This window comes from Cyanistes caeruleus, chromosome 18 (genome assembly GCF_971803275.1).
Source record: "Cyanistes caeruleus chromosome 18, bCyaCae1.hap1.1, whole genome shotgun sequence".
In the NCBI taxonomy this organism is placed as follows: domain Eukaryota; kingdom Metazoa; phylum Chordata; class Aves; order Passeriformes; family Paridae; genus Cyanistes; species Cyanistes caeruleus.
Window position 1 is genome coordinate 6,978,747 of NC_141718.1, and position 14,667 is coordinate 6,993,413.

The following is a 14,667-nucleotide window of genomic DNA, read 5'->3' on the forward strand; positions in this document are numbered from 1 at the left end:
AACTGGATTTTCTGTCCTCTCCTACTTTTACAGGAAATCACACCTCCAGCTGGTTAGTATTTAGCAATTCCCCTAGTTATAACCCAGGGAAATAATTTCAGTAGCGTAGCTGCATTCACAGTAAGAAACTAGCATGTCTTACTATGGTTCATCCCTTAAACTATTTTTAAAGAAGTCTTTCCTTCTAATTTAATTACTTGGAAGGGACTCCAAGTTCAGTTCCCTCCAGCAAGTCTGAATTTAAAAATACCTCAGACTGGTCATTCATTAGTGGCATTTCTGTTGCTCTGCAAAGCACAACAGCTTCTTTTTATCATTTCTGATTAAGTTAGAGGCTTCATTTAACGGCAAGCAAAAGAGGGTTGTAAACTGAACTGACGCTCAAAATCCAATTAACATCAATATTCACCAGAAATACACATGAGCTCTATTTGTTTTTACCCTCCACTGTTGCTTTGTGTCATGAACAACCTACCAGCCAAAAAGTAAAATATTTCCACTTCTAAAGCTCTGCAGTTTCCCTTCTGGATTGTCCACAAAGAAGTTCACACAATAAAATGAGCCTTTCTGCATGCCAGAGGAAGAAGAGAAATGTGAGCCCTCCTTTCAGCCATTCTACATAAGAGCTGATGAAAATCTGGAACCATACAAACCAAGATAATTATTTTTAAATATTGCAGTATGCTGTTACTCAATGGAAAAAGCCACACAATTCTTTGTATATTTGGTAGAAGTTCAATGATTATTCCAGGCTGTGAAATTTTTACACTACACATTCCTGGAATGAGTTCTTTTAGAGACAGAAAGTTGCCTTTTTTTTTTTTTTTTTTTTTTTTTTTTTTTCTGCCAGAAAAAGGGATGTTTCCTTTAGCTGAACACTTTGTTAGCAATAAAACACTCCAGGGTGCGGTGGCAAACTGTCTAATAATCACCACACCTACCAGTGAATGAAGTCAGTGTGTCCCAGCACAGATTAGGTGTGGCCAGAATGGACAACATCATCGTATCCTGCTATGAATTATTACTTAATGAAAAAAAGCATAACTGGGGGCAGGGAGGGTTAAGTAGTGCTGCATTTTAAAACAACTCTACACACAACAGTACCCAACATGGAAGGACAAGGAAGCAGACAGAAGGATCCATGTGCATCATTTCCATTTGCCAAGTTTGCCAAAACAATCCATTTCCAAGTGTAGAATATGCAGACATTTTCTTCCCTTTTCCTCCTCTTCTGTCAAAAGAGGTTAAAATAGGTTTTTTTTTTCTGGTGAGATGATTCAACACTTTTACATTTCAACAAACAAATTACATGAGAAGAAGGAGTACAAGCAATAAACACATGAAATTATTACAAACCCTACTGAAGTCAAGACAATGCTTAATTTGGTACTGGAGATCATCTTGATATTGACCAAAGGTCATTATGCCTTTTTTTTGCTAAAGCCAAACCAGGTTTAAGTTTTTATGAAATTTAGATAAACCACAAACTCCTGACATGCAAGAGTTGAAGTGAAAAGTCCCACGACTATGGAAAGGCTGGCTTGGCATCTTACAGAGTATTGTGCTTCATTCTGGACATTTTCTTTCCAAGAAAAGTCGGCCCACGGTAGAACTACCCTTCCCTCAACTGTTCCTCTAGCTCGAGTTCTAACAATCAAAATTTGAACTCTTTACCCATATTCATACAGAGAAAAGAAACAGGACTCCTACTAGAACAACAGTGATTTAAAACTTGTGACTGTTTCACAACAGACGTTCTCAGTCTAAATGTTCTTTTTCATTATCATAACATTTTTCATATGTTTACACTCGAATCAATGTAATAGTGTAAATTTTAAGCGGTTGCTTAGAGCAATAATTATCTTTCAAAATAAATGGTCCAAACATTTTCTCCTGCCCTCTGGGGAATGAACAAGCTTTAAGAAGATGGTTGGTTGCTCAAGCAGCCAGCAGACACGGAGGCGACAGCTGTCAATACAGACAGAAACCCCCAATTCTCATAATGCAAACCAACAAACATTAGGATATTAAGAAGTCTAAATATAAAACAATTTTATTTCCTTTCTTCCCAAGCTTCTTCCTTGCTACAAAAGAAATTTTGATTCTGCTATTCCAGACTGGAATGGTAACCACTTTCCCAGCAACTAAGTTCTCCCATTCTACTCCTGTCCACCCTTCCTGCTGCTGATACCAGCCCCAGTTTGATTCCTGCAGGAATAAAGTACCTTTCTTAGTAATTTTTAAAGATTAAAATTTCATGGAAACCAAAATGTTACTAGATTTTTAGCCTGTTTAGTCTTCTCATACACACTACATTTTTTATTCTAAAAACCATTCTGAAGATTTTTAGAGAAACTAAGGAATTAAATTTAGACAAGAAATTTTTTATGCTTATCTCAAAGCCTGAGAGACATAGAGTTTGATTTATTCCCTAGTCCTTAAAAGTACTAAAGGAAAAAACCTATCTTAAATCTCTGCAGTAGGACTTTTAAGACACAATATCTTCCTTGTTTTATTGTGCCACAAAAACATGCGATTACTCCTTCTCCCCTTCCCATCAGGGACTGATTTATTTGATTGATGAATAGCTTTGCCCATAAGAATTTGAAATCCCAGTTATTTCTGCCTGAAATAGTTACCATGCTTGTAATTATTTCAAAGAATAATAATTACTTTCACCCAATCTATTTGAAGTTTTAAAAAAATCCACCAGTTTTTGAACTCTAATCCATAAAACCACAATTTATAAAGTCACAAAGGATTGCAAAAGAGTCAAACTTGTGAAATATTAAACATCATGGAGAATGCAAGGAGGCCTAAGGTTTTGTTCTTAAAATATAAGACTTATATTTATGATACTGCTTAATACATCATACAATCCCTTTTTAGAAGTGAGAGATGGAAGAATCCAAGATAGTCTTGCAGAAACGTGACCACAACAAACTGAAACCCATAATTCTATTTGTAAAAATAGGCTGTAGGCTAAGATTAATAGACTTCATCATAATTCCTGGGGAAGCAAGTGTTTTTCCAAATATTTCTGCATGGAGCAACATCTTTTACTTGCTCCAAGATCAGCTGTGATGATTTCCACAATAAAGAAGAAAAATGCATTGAAACAACCCAGATCAATCCAAGGGAACCCTAGTTGCCTATAACCTTTAAGCTTTCCCACTTTACAGATACAATATTGGATTTCTCACCTTCCTCAGACTAATAATTGAGTAAGGGAAAAAAAACCCAGCCACAAGCCCAGAACTTCTTTTTGCAACTTGATACTGTAAGTTTATGTTTGCTATCATATTTTTTAAATAAAGTGACAACACTGGCACAATGGCAAGTGCTCAGAAAATTGGACTGCTGGAATAAAACTGTCCATGAATCTTTAAAGTCACTTGCATGTAACAAGAGGGCCAAATTTAATCTCTTTATTGCCTATATTCCCTAAAGGGCTGCTGCTGCTCTGCATGCTGGCTGAGCAGGTACTGTTCAGGATCACTGTACCCCGCCAACATGTGGCCTCGGGCCATACTCACTGCATGCCGTGCACATTCTGTACTCAATATAGAATTGTTCTCCTTCTGGGATGTTCTGTTATAATTAACTTCATATGAGTGTTTTGCGAACACCAGCATTTATCATTTTAACACCCCAAGAGTTATCATCTCTGCATCTCAGTCTGACTTTGCAGATGGGAACCCGAAATGCTGTGTGTCCCCCAGAACCTGACTTTTTAGGTTCCTTGGCATTTGGCAGGCAGTGAAAGGGGCACTGCCAACATAACATGAACTTGGTACTGTTCAGAGCTAGAAGCTCAAGATGAAACTGCTCTGCAAACAACCAAGTCACTGTGAGATGACTGAAACCAGCTCACCCAGGTGCTTGCAGGCTCTTTGTTTTCCCCTGCCCAGCTCCCTGACTGCCCACCCGAGAAGCACTGAGAAAACACAGAACTATTTCTGAAACATCTGCTTCTGCCCTCATTTCTGCTGCTTACAGGATCCAAAGACCGGGCAAAGGGCCCCACATCTCCTCCTCAGTGAGCAGAACTGCCTCCCTAGGGCAGGGCAGAGACCCTGGGCATCTGATCATGCCCTGTGAGTGAACATCAAGAGACTGTAGCACCCTGCCCATGAACACAAACCCCACTGCTCTTTTCTGTCTCCAGAGACAGAAAAAGTCCAACCACAAAAGCAATCCTGTTGTTCCATTTCAAGTCCCTACAGTTTAGTATCACTGAACTTGAAGATTCTGATAGGCAAAACATATTTTTTTAAATCATTCTGGTTTAGCCTAAGCATACAAACACTCCTTGGTGTGAAGTGTATTTCTTCACCCAAATGGCAAGTTTCACAGAACTAAACCTAAGGTCTTATAGTGGAAGTGCTGGGGATAATTACAATTAAGGTATACTGCAACCTGCAATTTAAATTTCAGACCAGTGATTTCATGCACAAGGGAGGCTAAGGGCACAGCTTCAAAAAAAAAAATTGATGCCAACAGCAGTGGCAACTGCAGAGAGACCACAGAACTGACACACTCTGCTACTTGCCACACAGGAACTGAACCAGACAGCACACCTGATGAAAGCCACCATCAGTGCTGGCACCCAGTGGGTGTAAAGGGACGCCAGAGGGCAAGTGGTCTGGTAAACTTTTGCAGAAGCAGCACAGGTTAAGTCACCTTCTGCAATCATAAACAATCCATCCATCCATCCATCATAAACCAAAAGCCATCACACCTTTTTGTAATTCCACTGGTTGCTTCTGTCAGAAGCAACTCATGTCAGAATCCATTTCACTGCTTGAAGTCTTGCTTTTCCTTATTTTCCCTCCTATTCACATAGTACCCAAAGTGGCCAGCAAAAGTTAGAATCATAGTCTACGTATTTTATTTGTTCAGTTTCCTTACTTTTGGAAGCCTTCCACATGAAAGCCAGGAAAATAAGTTTAAGAGACAGGGAATACTGACCAAGGATTTGAGAAGCATCTGGAAATACTTGCTTTTAAGAAGACTACCTTACAACTACTATTTTTATTCCAGCAGTACAAACCTGGGCAGTTTTCAATCCAATGCAAGCCTTGGTAGCAACACATAAAGCTCTGGTTTAGACAAGTGATCTGCACTACTTTGACAGAGCTAAATAAATACAGAAGCTAAAAAACAGTAAAAAAGAGACATTAAATAATACCTTGGATCTCCTGTCTCATTAACCTATGAGAAACCTGTCAGACAGAAGGGTTCCCCCTCTGAAAGCATCTATTTTAGAAGTAGTACATAGCACAAACACTGGCTTCCTACAGCTTTAGTCATCTCATTTCCAGACAAGCTTGCTGCTCAAATGGGAGGACAAAGAGCAGAAATCACAGTGTCACTTCGTGCTGCTGTGGTTCTCTGGAGCTCTGTACTCTGCTCCCTCGTGCTCAGGTGCCAGTCCCAGCTGCTGCAGTTTGAGGGTCTGCAAATGGAGCTACTGTGAAAAGGCACACTCAGACTGTAAAGTCCTACTCAAACCAGAGAGTGAGGTGACAAGGTCTGCAAAAATTGCAAGTCCTTTATTTTAATTAAACACACACAGATCAATAGTCACTGTTCTAGATATGCATAGTCTTGAGTTAATTAAACCAATTAGTTCTTTTCTTTCCACAGCAATCAATGAAAACCATTTTCATTAATTAGCTCAACGGCATCCTGGCTCTGAACAGTTTAGTATAAGCTGAAGCACTGAACAAGCAGGCAATATACGGTGGAGAGGAAAACCCACGTCTTTAATCTGTGGAGAGCAATTACTTAATTTCAAGTTCTGTTTGCTTTCCAAACAAGGCTATGCTGAAAATAACTATGGGCCATAATATCTTTTTTGTTTTCAAAAGAACACTTGGCACAAGAGTTTATCAAGGCCAAGTACTTACTCCCTTTCACCACAGTGGAGATAAGAAAGACAGAGAAACTTCCAGCAAGTGAATTGCACTTTTCATTAAGAACATAACTTTTTGAGAACATGCATCTTCAACTTTTGTAACTAGAATATAAAAATCATGTAGTACACACCAATGATTGAAGAAGCTGCAAATTACAACACAGAATTCCCAGTCCTGCTCTCCATCCATGCTAGCACTCATGAAGATTAGTTGTTCATACAGCTACAGGAATGAGACTGGCAATCATTGTAGTGCAGTTAATCACTTTTCTTTGCAGATGCAAGAAAATTAGGCAAATAAAAATTTAAAAAGAAAAATAAATTAACTTGTTCTGTATATATTTGCTGTTCAGTGACAGACCAGGTATGGAAAAACCTCATATTGTAACTCGGTCTCCTTTTCTGTGTCAAATACCATGACAGCTTCAGTCCTTTGCATTGTTTGCTCATTCAAGTATTCATAATTCTTTCAGTATGACACAAAGAGACACATCAGTTCCACTAAAATTTCAAATACTCTTTTGCACCACCTTAAATCAATGAAATTGCTTGTATACAGAAAGAATTAAAGTCACCAACTGGTATGTGGGAGTCACTTCATTTTTCTAATGTGTTTTAAAATAGCTGATGAAGGACAGGCTTTTTATAAAGCTTGGCAGGTGTGTAAAAAATGTTTAACCCTTAGGATCCGATTTTTTATTAGCCTCTTCTTTTGGACCTCTGACACTGCCCACCTGTCTCTGGTCACCCTGATCACATTTCACCCCAGAAACAACAGGAGGCAGCAGGACATACTTGCTTTATTCCTGCCCAAAGACTTCAAAGGAAGGTCTTATGCCTCATTCCTACAGAGCAAAATCTCCCTGCCAGCCCCTGAGCACCTTTCTGAAATTGCCAATGGCAAATGAAAATCCAGAACAGTGACCAGAGTGGTCAGACTCACTTTACCTCTCACTCCTCCGCTCTCCTGGGCAGGTTTGTCCTGTAAGCCAGCAAAAGCCACTGTGGTGATGAACAGCACTGCTGAAAAAGCACAGATTAAACACCCACTGGTTCCCAGTCACTCTTCTCCAAAAAACACTCATTTGGGCCTCACCTGCATAGGCAAAAGCCACCCAGGATAGTCCAGTGCACCTCAGAATGAAACAACAAGCTTGGGGCATTGCTGGCTGCTCAGAAAAGGCCAGAAGCCTGGGGTGGAACTTGGTACACAAGGATTGTGTTTGGCTGCCTCAGGAAGATGCAATTCCTGCTTGTAACAGAGCAGGCTTAAGGCTCCTGTGAGTCATCCCTAAGCAATATTGTCCTTCCTTTCAGCAGGTGCTGCAGGTGCCAGCCAGGGCTGTGCCTCAGGGGAGCAGCTGCTCTCTGAGCAGTTTCAGCACAGGAAAGGGGAAGGAGTGTGGTGAGGAAGAAAAGCACTTTGCAGCACACAGCTGAGCACTATAAACCCCACCAGACAGTGGGCTGTTAATGCATGCACAAGGACATTCCTCCCCAAATCCCCAAACTGCTTAAACAATCTTCACTTTGTCAATAAGGAACAGGATTGTTCTTCGAAAGCCTAGGATGAGTGTGCTACAGTAGGGTTTTTATGCTTTGCTAATGACTTAATGAATGAGCCAACTAGATTCACTACATCCAATTTGGGTTTCAAATATTCAGTATATTCCTGGCAACAACTCTGCTGCGTACCAAAGGACCTCCTACTCCAGCAGGTATTTGTTCCAGCTGTAATTTAAAAAAGTAGTTCATTAAAATGCTGTCATGGTATGATAACAATGTTTTTAATAACCTGTAAATCATTTAAATGCCTACATTCTTTTGAAATTCAGGAAGATTTAACAACTGCCCATACTACACAGCATTGGCCCAAACACCAACAGAAGAGGTATTTTATACTCCAAATCAATTCTCCAGTCAGCCTTTAAAGCTTACTGCTAATATTAGCTTTGGGACTGCATGAGATTTTAGAGCTGAACACGAGAGGCACTTTTCAGAGGCACACTGGAAAACAGTTTGGTTCCTTCCAACAGGCACCAAAGCAAAATTCTCCATACTCTACGTCAGTGAACTATCAACTACAGCAAAGCTTTTACAGCAGCTTTAAGATTTGGGAGACCAAGGGAAAAGGATGACCACTCTTCTGTATCATCCAGTTTCTTTGAGAAAGAGTTGACAAGTTCAGTGGTCTGAGCCTAGATAAAAAGGGTAGAGTGAGCACCAACTCCTTGCCAGCCATGAGTAACTGGGGCACGGGGATATTCACATGAGCAGGGAGAGCAGATGTGGCAAACTGGCTTTATAAACCATTTGGAAACAAATTGTGACCTCAATCAGCAAGTTTGATTTAAACAACTCCAATCTTGCACTACCAGGATTATCTATTCAATGTTTAGAATAACTGTGTTTCAAAACAAACTTAAAATTTATTTTATGTTTCAATCTTTATTCCTGTGTGGAAGATATTTATGTCAAAAATAAAACATTTACAAAATTATCTTCCACTTCATGAAGTCTTTGTGATCAAGCAAAAGGGAAGTGTGAAGAATAGGAGATTAAATCCACTGCATTAAAGTGGATTGAAAGCCCATCAGCACAGTAAAGAGCAGCTTATATGTCACTTATATTTGCTCCAGGCACTCACAGCAGAATTATAACTTCAGTTCAATATAAGTAACACTGTTTTTATAAACTTGAATTTCTTGCATCCAAAACATTAACCAGATTTCAAAGTTAACCTGGAATTCAGGCTGCACAGGTAGACAGCAAATTAAAACTGTTTCTCATCAAGTCATCAAGCTTAAATACAGATGACCTAATGCAACTGGTGATGTTCACAACCACAGGTGTTGATAAGTCTGACTAATGAACACCACAGTAACAAGGATCACTGTATCAAGTGCTGAGGAAAAACTGCTGCTCAAACTTAGCTTAGGTGTCATTAACTATTACTGCACGCCAGAGTCTGACAAAATACATATTTAGAGTGCATTGGCTTTTTCTATCCAGCCATGAGGCACTGAAATCTTAGAGAGGAGCCTCAGCTTGTTAGACTGTACTATAAACATACTTCCAGCAGTCTGGATACTGTACCAAAATAAACAGAGGCATTAAAAGCAGTTCTCCAATATTTTTAAAGGGGCCCAGGAAGGACAGTCAATTTGGTTTACACATACAATGTGTTACTGTTTGGCATTATTTCTAAATTAGGGGGAAAAAAAGCTGCTAGACCTGATCAAATACTGGAAGATGGGCACAAGCTGCCTCCGTTCTGGCAGGGCAAAATGCATTGCTGTCACGCTACCAAGTTTAATGCATAGCAGTGTCATCTCTTGACAGGTGTAGTACGAGCAAAGGCAATTATGATGGAGTGCTTCAGGACAGGAAAAGAGAAAACTGAACTGGGCTGAAGCTTTAGTACTTCTGCTCTGGAAACTTCATTTCTCACAGAGCTTCTGACCTAGTCACTTTTCCTGACATTGACAGAAGATGATTATTTCTTCCTGGCTCTTCCTATGTAGTCTCCAATAATTGGGTACAGCTGCCAAAGTTACCCAAACATATGCCTGTAAAACTGTGGTAAATGTCTCACGTTTTGTCCTTGTACTACATGGATGTTAGTGCGGGCAGTTTCCACATCTTTACACCTTTTCTAGTCTCCAGAGAAGAGGCAGCTATTTTCTGGAAAGGTTCTTCTAAGAATCTCAGCGTTATTACCAAACCCCAGCATTTAAGAGGGGTGTTAAAATTAACCCCACCAAGTTTTCTCTGGGATTAGCAGGAGGGACAAGGCTTTTCAGCAGCCAGTCAAAGCAGCAGCAGCAAAGCAGTTGGCTTGTGAGGCTACACAGAATTACCTGTTGCCAGCCCCTGGTGTGGGCACATTTTCAGCCACAGTCTCCCAGCAGTGAATTCTCTTCACCAGCAGCTTGTAAAGCACAAGAACTGATGGACTTTGTGCCCTGTGCTTGGCCTCCAACAACCCCCAGACCATGACAGAGAAGCTACAGTGCCATGCCAATAGAGGATCCTCGAGTCACAGCTGAAGAAGCCACATTAACATGACTCACAGAATCACAATGGAAATTCTGAGGAATTTCATAAATCAGAGTGAGCCATTGCTGCACTCTGACATTCAGCAATTTTCCTGAAGAGAGATTTAGTGCTACTAAAAAACAAGTAATTCATAGGTAGAAAAAAATAGGCAAATCCATTTTCCTCCCAACTTGTTTGACTGACCTTGTGGTACAGGTAGGGATGATAAAGGTCAAAACTGCATTTTTTGGTAACAATCACCTTCTCCTGTATGTAAAGATTCATATAAATGTAGAACTGCTGGAACATCTATGTAGAAATGTTTACTCTGGGGTTTGGGTGCCTATGCCCAGATGCTGAGGGCTGCCAGGGCTCTGTGAGGGGAGCCCTCAGCCAGGCCGCGTCATATTGAGAAAGGGCAAAACCTGCAGGGAGTGAGGGGAAAAGTGTGAGGAATGTCCCCGGAGTGAGGGGAAAAGTGTGAGGAATGTCCCTGGGAGCGGCTGTGCTGGATTCCCTGGCAGCCAGCACAGAGCAAATCCACACTGCTGCCTGTGGCAGTCTGTGCTGAAGCAGGGGGTGTTTCCTGAGGGAACACCGCAGCCCGTGGAGCGCCCACACCGGAGCAACAGAGAGGGGCTGAAATGGACTGAGCACAGCCCACATTCCCCCTCCCTTCGGCCCTGCTCAGGGGGCAGGAAGAGGTGGAGCAGTTTGGAACAGAGAAATGGAGCTAAGCTTGCAAAAAACAGAGTATGAGGGGAAGGTGTGTAGGTTTTATCTTTGCTTTTCATAGTCCAAATCTATTTTAATTGGCAATAAATTTGCCCTGAGTTGAGTTTGTTTGGTCTCTGATGGCAACTGGTAAGTGACGTCCCTGTCTTTATCTCAGCCCACGAGGTTTTTCATCCCGTTTTCTCCCATCCTGTGAGGGGAAGAGTGCCAGAGTGGCTGGGTGGGCATCCGGCCAGCTGAGGTCATTCCCGAAGGGCAGGGCAGAGGGAGAGCTCTGAATGGGAACTGGCCCAGGCTGCTTCACGCTGGGCCGCGAGCAGCATGAAGCCCTTACACAGCACTAACTCTGCTTTGTAGCTATGGCTCCAGCACCTGGAACAGCCTCCCTGCACAGAATATTCCCAGCATCTGTAGCTATGAACCAGCCATTCTATAGGAAACATAAGCAAGGGTGCATTTAAACTGCTGTCAACACCAGCTCTGATCTTTCATGCTGACATTCACTACCCTCACAATCCAAGACTGAAGGAACGACTGAGGAGAGACAGGTCTCACACAGAGCACTGAGGAAACAACAGCTAAAAAAAAATAGGGGAAAAAAATTATACCTCAAATAAAAAAGGAGAAAGAAAGATGATTTCATCAAAAACCAGATTTTTATTAATCCTGACTGTACTTGCAAAATCTCCAAAGGACTGCAGACTAGTGTACTACTTATGTAATTCCTGCCAATCGCCTCTTTGAGCCAGAAACACCAGACAGAAAGCAGTCTTACAAAAGAAAAAATTAAAAGGGGGGAAAATTCAACTTATTAGCTTTAGATTCAATAAGATACTGGACTTAATGAGAATTCAGGGAAAGGAGATAAGAATCGAGAAGAAGTAAAAAGAAAAAAGGGAAAAAGCCCAGCATTTGTTTTGAAGACTATTTAAAATTGCTGCTGACCATAAAATGAACAAAAGTAACAGGAAATAAAATATTGCTGTATCTAAGTGCTGTGTTTCCATGATAATATAGAACAGCATCATATGCTGCAATAAAATGTTTTAGCTGATCATTTCTTGTCTTTTTGGCACTCTGCTGACACACTTTTTAAAGTGTTAATTAAAAAAAGAATCAAATCAACACTACAAATTGGATAGATTTGTGCCCTACAAACAGTCCCTTCTGACCAGTAATTTGTGGAGCTGGGGCTCAGCCAACTTCCAATGAATCTGTGGAGAGTTTCCAGCAAACTGTCATCGCAGCAGGATGCAGTTCTTGATAGGGTGATCATACATGGCAAGTGAAGTGATGCTGAACTGTCACTAAACAAGTCTATTTTATTGTGCCTGAACTTTCCTTTAAGTCTCACCCAAAAATGCAAATTGACAGTTTATATCCAGATATATATATACCATAATGCACCTAAAACCGCATGGTATTTACATGGAAATAAAATTTTTGGATGATTGTCATGTTGTGAGAGAACAACAAAGAACACTGGACCAGCCACAGCTCTAGAACACAAACACTTTTTTATATTTATAAATCAAACAGGCCATGACAAGAGACCTGAACATGTAGTACTTTCCCCTTAGGGGTTCTGACTTCTTTTCTTTCTGTTTGAAATAAGGAATTTTAGATTTCATATACATGAGAGCATTTTAAAGTGTGCCTAGTGCGGCACTCATCATGTATTCATCTATTGCTAATATTTTTAGATGACTATTTCCAAGATACAGGTAAATAAGCACAAATAGAAAGCTAATCTGCATGTAGAATACTAATAATAATTTGGAAATTCAGTGTAGCTGTATTGACTTTTGACAGGTTTCTGTTTTCTGAACATGGACCCAGTGAAGGCTGGCAAATACAGAATAAGAATCAGCAGTCTAAGCCTGCCTTGATGTACCTTCTCTCCAATATTCAAGCCTTCAAAATATCACAGGTAATGTCAGGAAACTGATAGTGAAGTGTTTGCTTACTCATAGAGAAAATGCAAAATTCCTTCCATGTTACTGCCTTAGAAATCAGAATATTCTCTCTCACTCTGCAATTTCTTCCTTAGATAAGTAAGATTGGGGGAGGGGAGAATGAAAGAAATCGTTGCCTTCTGCACAATAATTCATAACAGCACTATTTTATATTCTTCTGTCTTTCCATCCTGCCCCCTACCACTTAAATGGGTGCAGACTGCAAATTGTCTGAAATGTCTTCTAAAAGAGATAATTTAGCTTAAATCGCTGTTTTCTGAACTCAGAAGAAGAAAAAGAGCAAACAATACATTTTTAAGACTGTCACCCTATGGAAGAAGCATATTTAAGAGGACTGACTTTCAGAGCGAAAGCTTAGTATTTCCTGAAGTTTAGGAAGACCAACTTGAAAACTAAGCAGTGAAGAGAAGCATCTCAAGACTAGCAGCCACTGGAAAAGCTGATGGAATGTGTTCAGATATCTGTTGATGAGACTGAGAAGGGACAGGTATAAAGCAATATTGCATATTTTCCATTCTGAATCACTTTGCCAAATTAACTGCCAGGCTGAATCTTTCTGCTACCTCTGCCCTTCAAGCAAAGTATTTATCCCAGTTAAGGCTTTAACCAAAATGATTCAGATGTTTCCAAGAGGAAGCTGAAGAATGTTACTCTTTTCTCCTGTTGAAAAGCTCGTCCCTTCAGAGTTACAGAACAGGATCTTGACCTTGGCCACAGATAGTCATCTTCCAGAAGGGTAAGGCCCAGGACATGTGCATGATAAAGGCAGCTGAAGGAACACAATCAGCCAAGCCAGGAGGACCAAGAGCCCTCCAAGGGATTTAAACAAAACATGCAGTCCCTTGGATGCCTTGGAGTAATCACTTTGCAGTGAGATTTCAATGGGCAGGTAGGGAGATCAGATTCAGGTTCTAGCTTTAGATGGGGTTCAACCCTTCTCAGTAACTATCACACAGCTTCATCAGGTTATTTAAGCAGGCACAGTTTAAGAAAAAGTGAGAAGGAAGCTAAGAGGAGAGATCTGAATTAGATGCAGGCTTCTTAATTAACTAGCTCAATATAATTGTAAGCTTTTTTTATGAAAAAGTAAGAGAAATGTCTTCCAAAAGAAGCGGCCAAACTGGGATTAAAAGACAGAATGTATATTAAAACATCAAGTTTTCTAACTGAGGAGTTGGCAGGACTCACATGCCCAGGGAAATCAATCTCTCATCACACATGACACATGCAGAGTATGATGCTTTGGAGACTTATCACAACACACACAATGGCAGAAGCAACCCAAAAGAAATTTATTTCTAGGGGAACCAAGAAAAAAACTGGCAAGAAGACACACTGTTTTAATGATGCCAAGTCAATATTACACTCAAAATAGCTTTTTCTCATTTCCAAACAGTTGAAGCAACAAAAATAAATAACGTCACTCTCAAAGACGCAAACAAAAACACAAAACATGTTAATCACAAAAATGTGGGATCAGTGTCTCACTCCACTGAACAGGGCTTTCTTGTGTTCAGAGGAGGACAATATAACTGGCAAATTGCTACACATCTCTTTCCCTTTTAACCAGCCAGCAACTCAGCTTACTGTTCTGGAGCAAATAAATTCACAAAGAATACAGAACTTCTTAGTGGGGAAGAAGATAGAAATGTTGGTCAGCTTCTTTGGAGAGGACGCCAAATATGTGTGAGTCACAAATAAAGACAGTGGCCCACTGAGAGCACTTACAGTTTCAATACAGAAGAGTTGTTTCATCAACCCTTAAAAGCCACCCCAGCTCGATAGATGAGATTAGATTTTGAATTGCATCTTGTAAAGCCTCTAATCTGGCATTTCAGTGGGTGAACAAGAAGTGGATCACTCTTTGTGTGTGTACTGGGCAAAAGGCCTTATCCACCTGAACAGACTGACCTGGAGATCATCTGGAGAGAGAGACAGAGAACAGCAAAAATACCAGTACAAGATGCAAACAAGATGCAGCCAGATAAGCCCAGGAAG

At 40.5% G+C, this 14,667-nt stretch overlaps 2 protein-coding genes across 21 annotated transcripts in view; one reads left to right on the top strand and one right to left on the bottom strand.

The window, feature by feature from the left end:
- The window catches only part of ZDHHC8 (zDHHC palmitoyltransferase 8), a 116,279-nt gene that overhangs the window by 85,641 nt on the left and 15,971 nt on the right, over positions 1-14,667 (bottom strand). For 2 of the 20 annotated variants that reach the window (XM_086856200.1, XM_086856183.1), the window contains exons 1-4: positions 10,163-10,545; positions 6,869-6,943; positions 1,105-1,231; positions 476-637 (exon numbers count right to left, since the gene is read on the bottom strand). The exons of 8 other annotated variants lie outside the window; for them this stretch is intronic. In XM_086856200.1, coding sequence (XP_086712326.1) covers positions 476-573 — 98 coding nt within the window. In that variant the 5' untranslated portion in view covers positions 574-637; positions 1,105-1,231; positions 6,869-6,943; positions 10,163-10,545. Of the gene's footprint in view, positions 1-475; positions 638-1,104; positions 1,232-5,053; positions 5,157-6,051; positions 6,158-6,868; positions 6,944-9,780; positions 10,944-14,667 lie in introns of those variants that run through there. 10 more of the 20 variants (XM_086856197.1, XM_086856184.1, XM_086856180.1 and 7 more) reach the window with 10 other exon arrangements.
- TRMT2A (tRNA methyltransferase 2A) overlaps positions 10,311-14,667 on the top strand; it is a 41,789-nt gene continuing 37,432 nt past the window's right edge. Inside the window, exons 1-2 of the mRNA XM_086856206.1 lie at positions 10,311-10,724; positions 12,506-12,623. The gene's annotated coding sequence lies outside the window, so the exon portion shown is untranslated. The remainder of the gene's footprint in view (positions 10,725-12,505; positions 12,624-14,667) is intronic.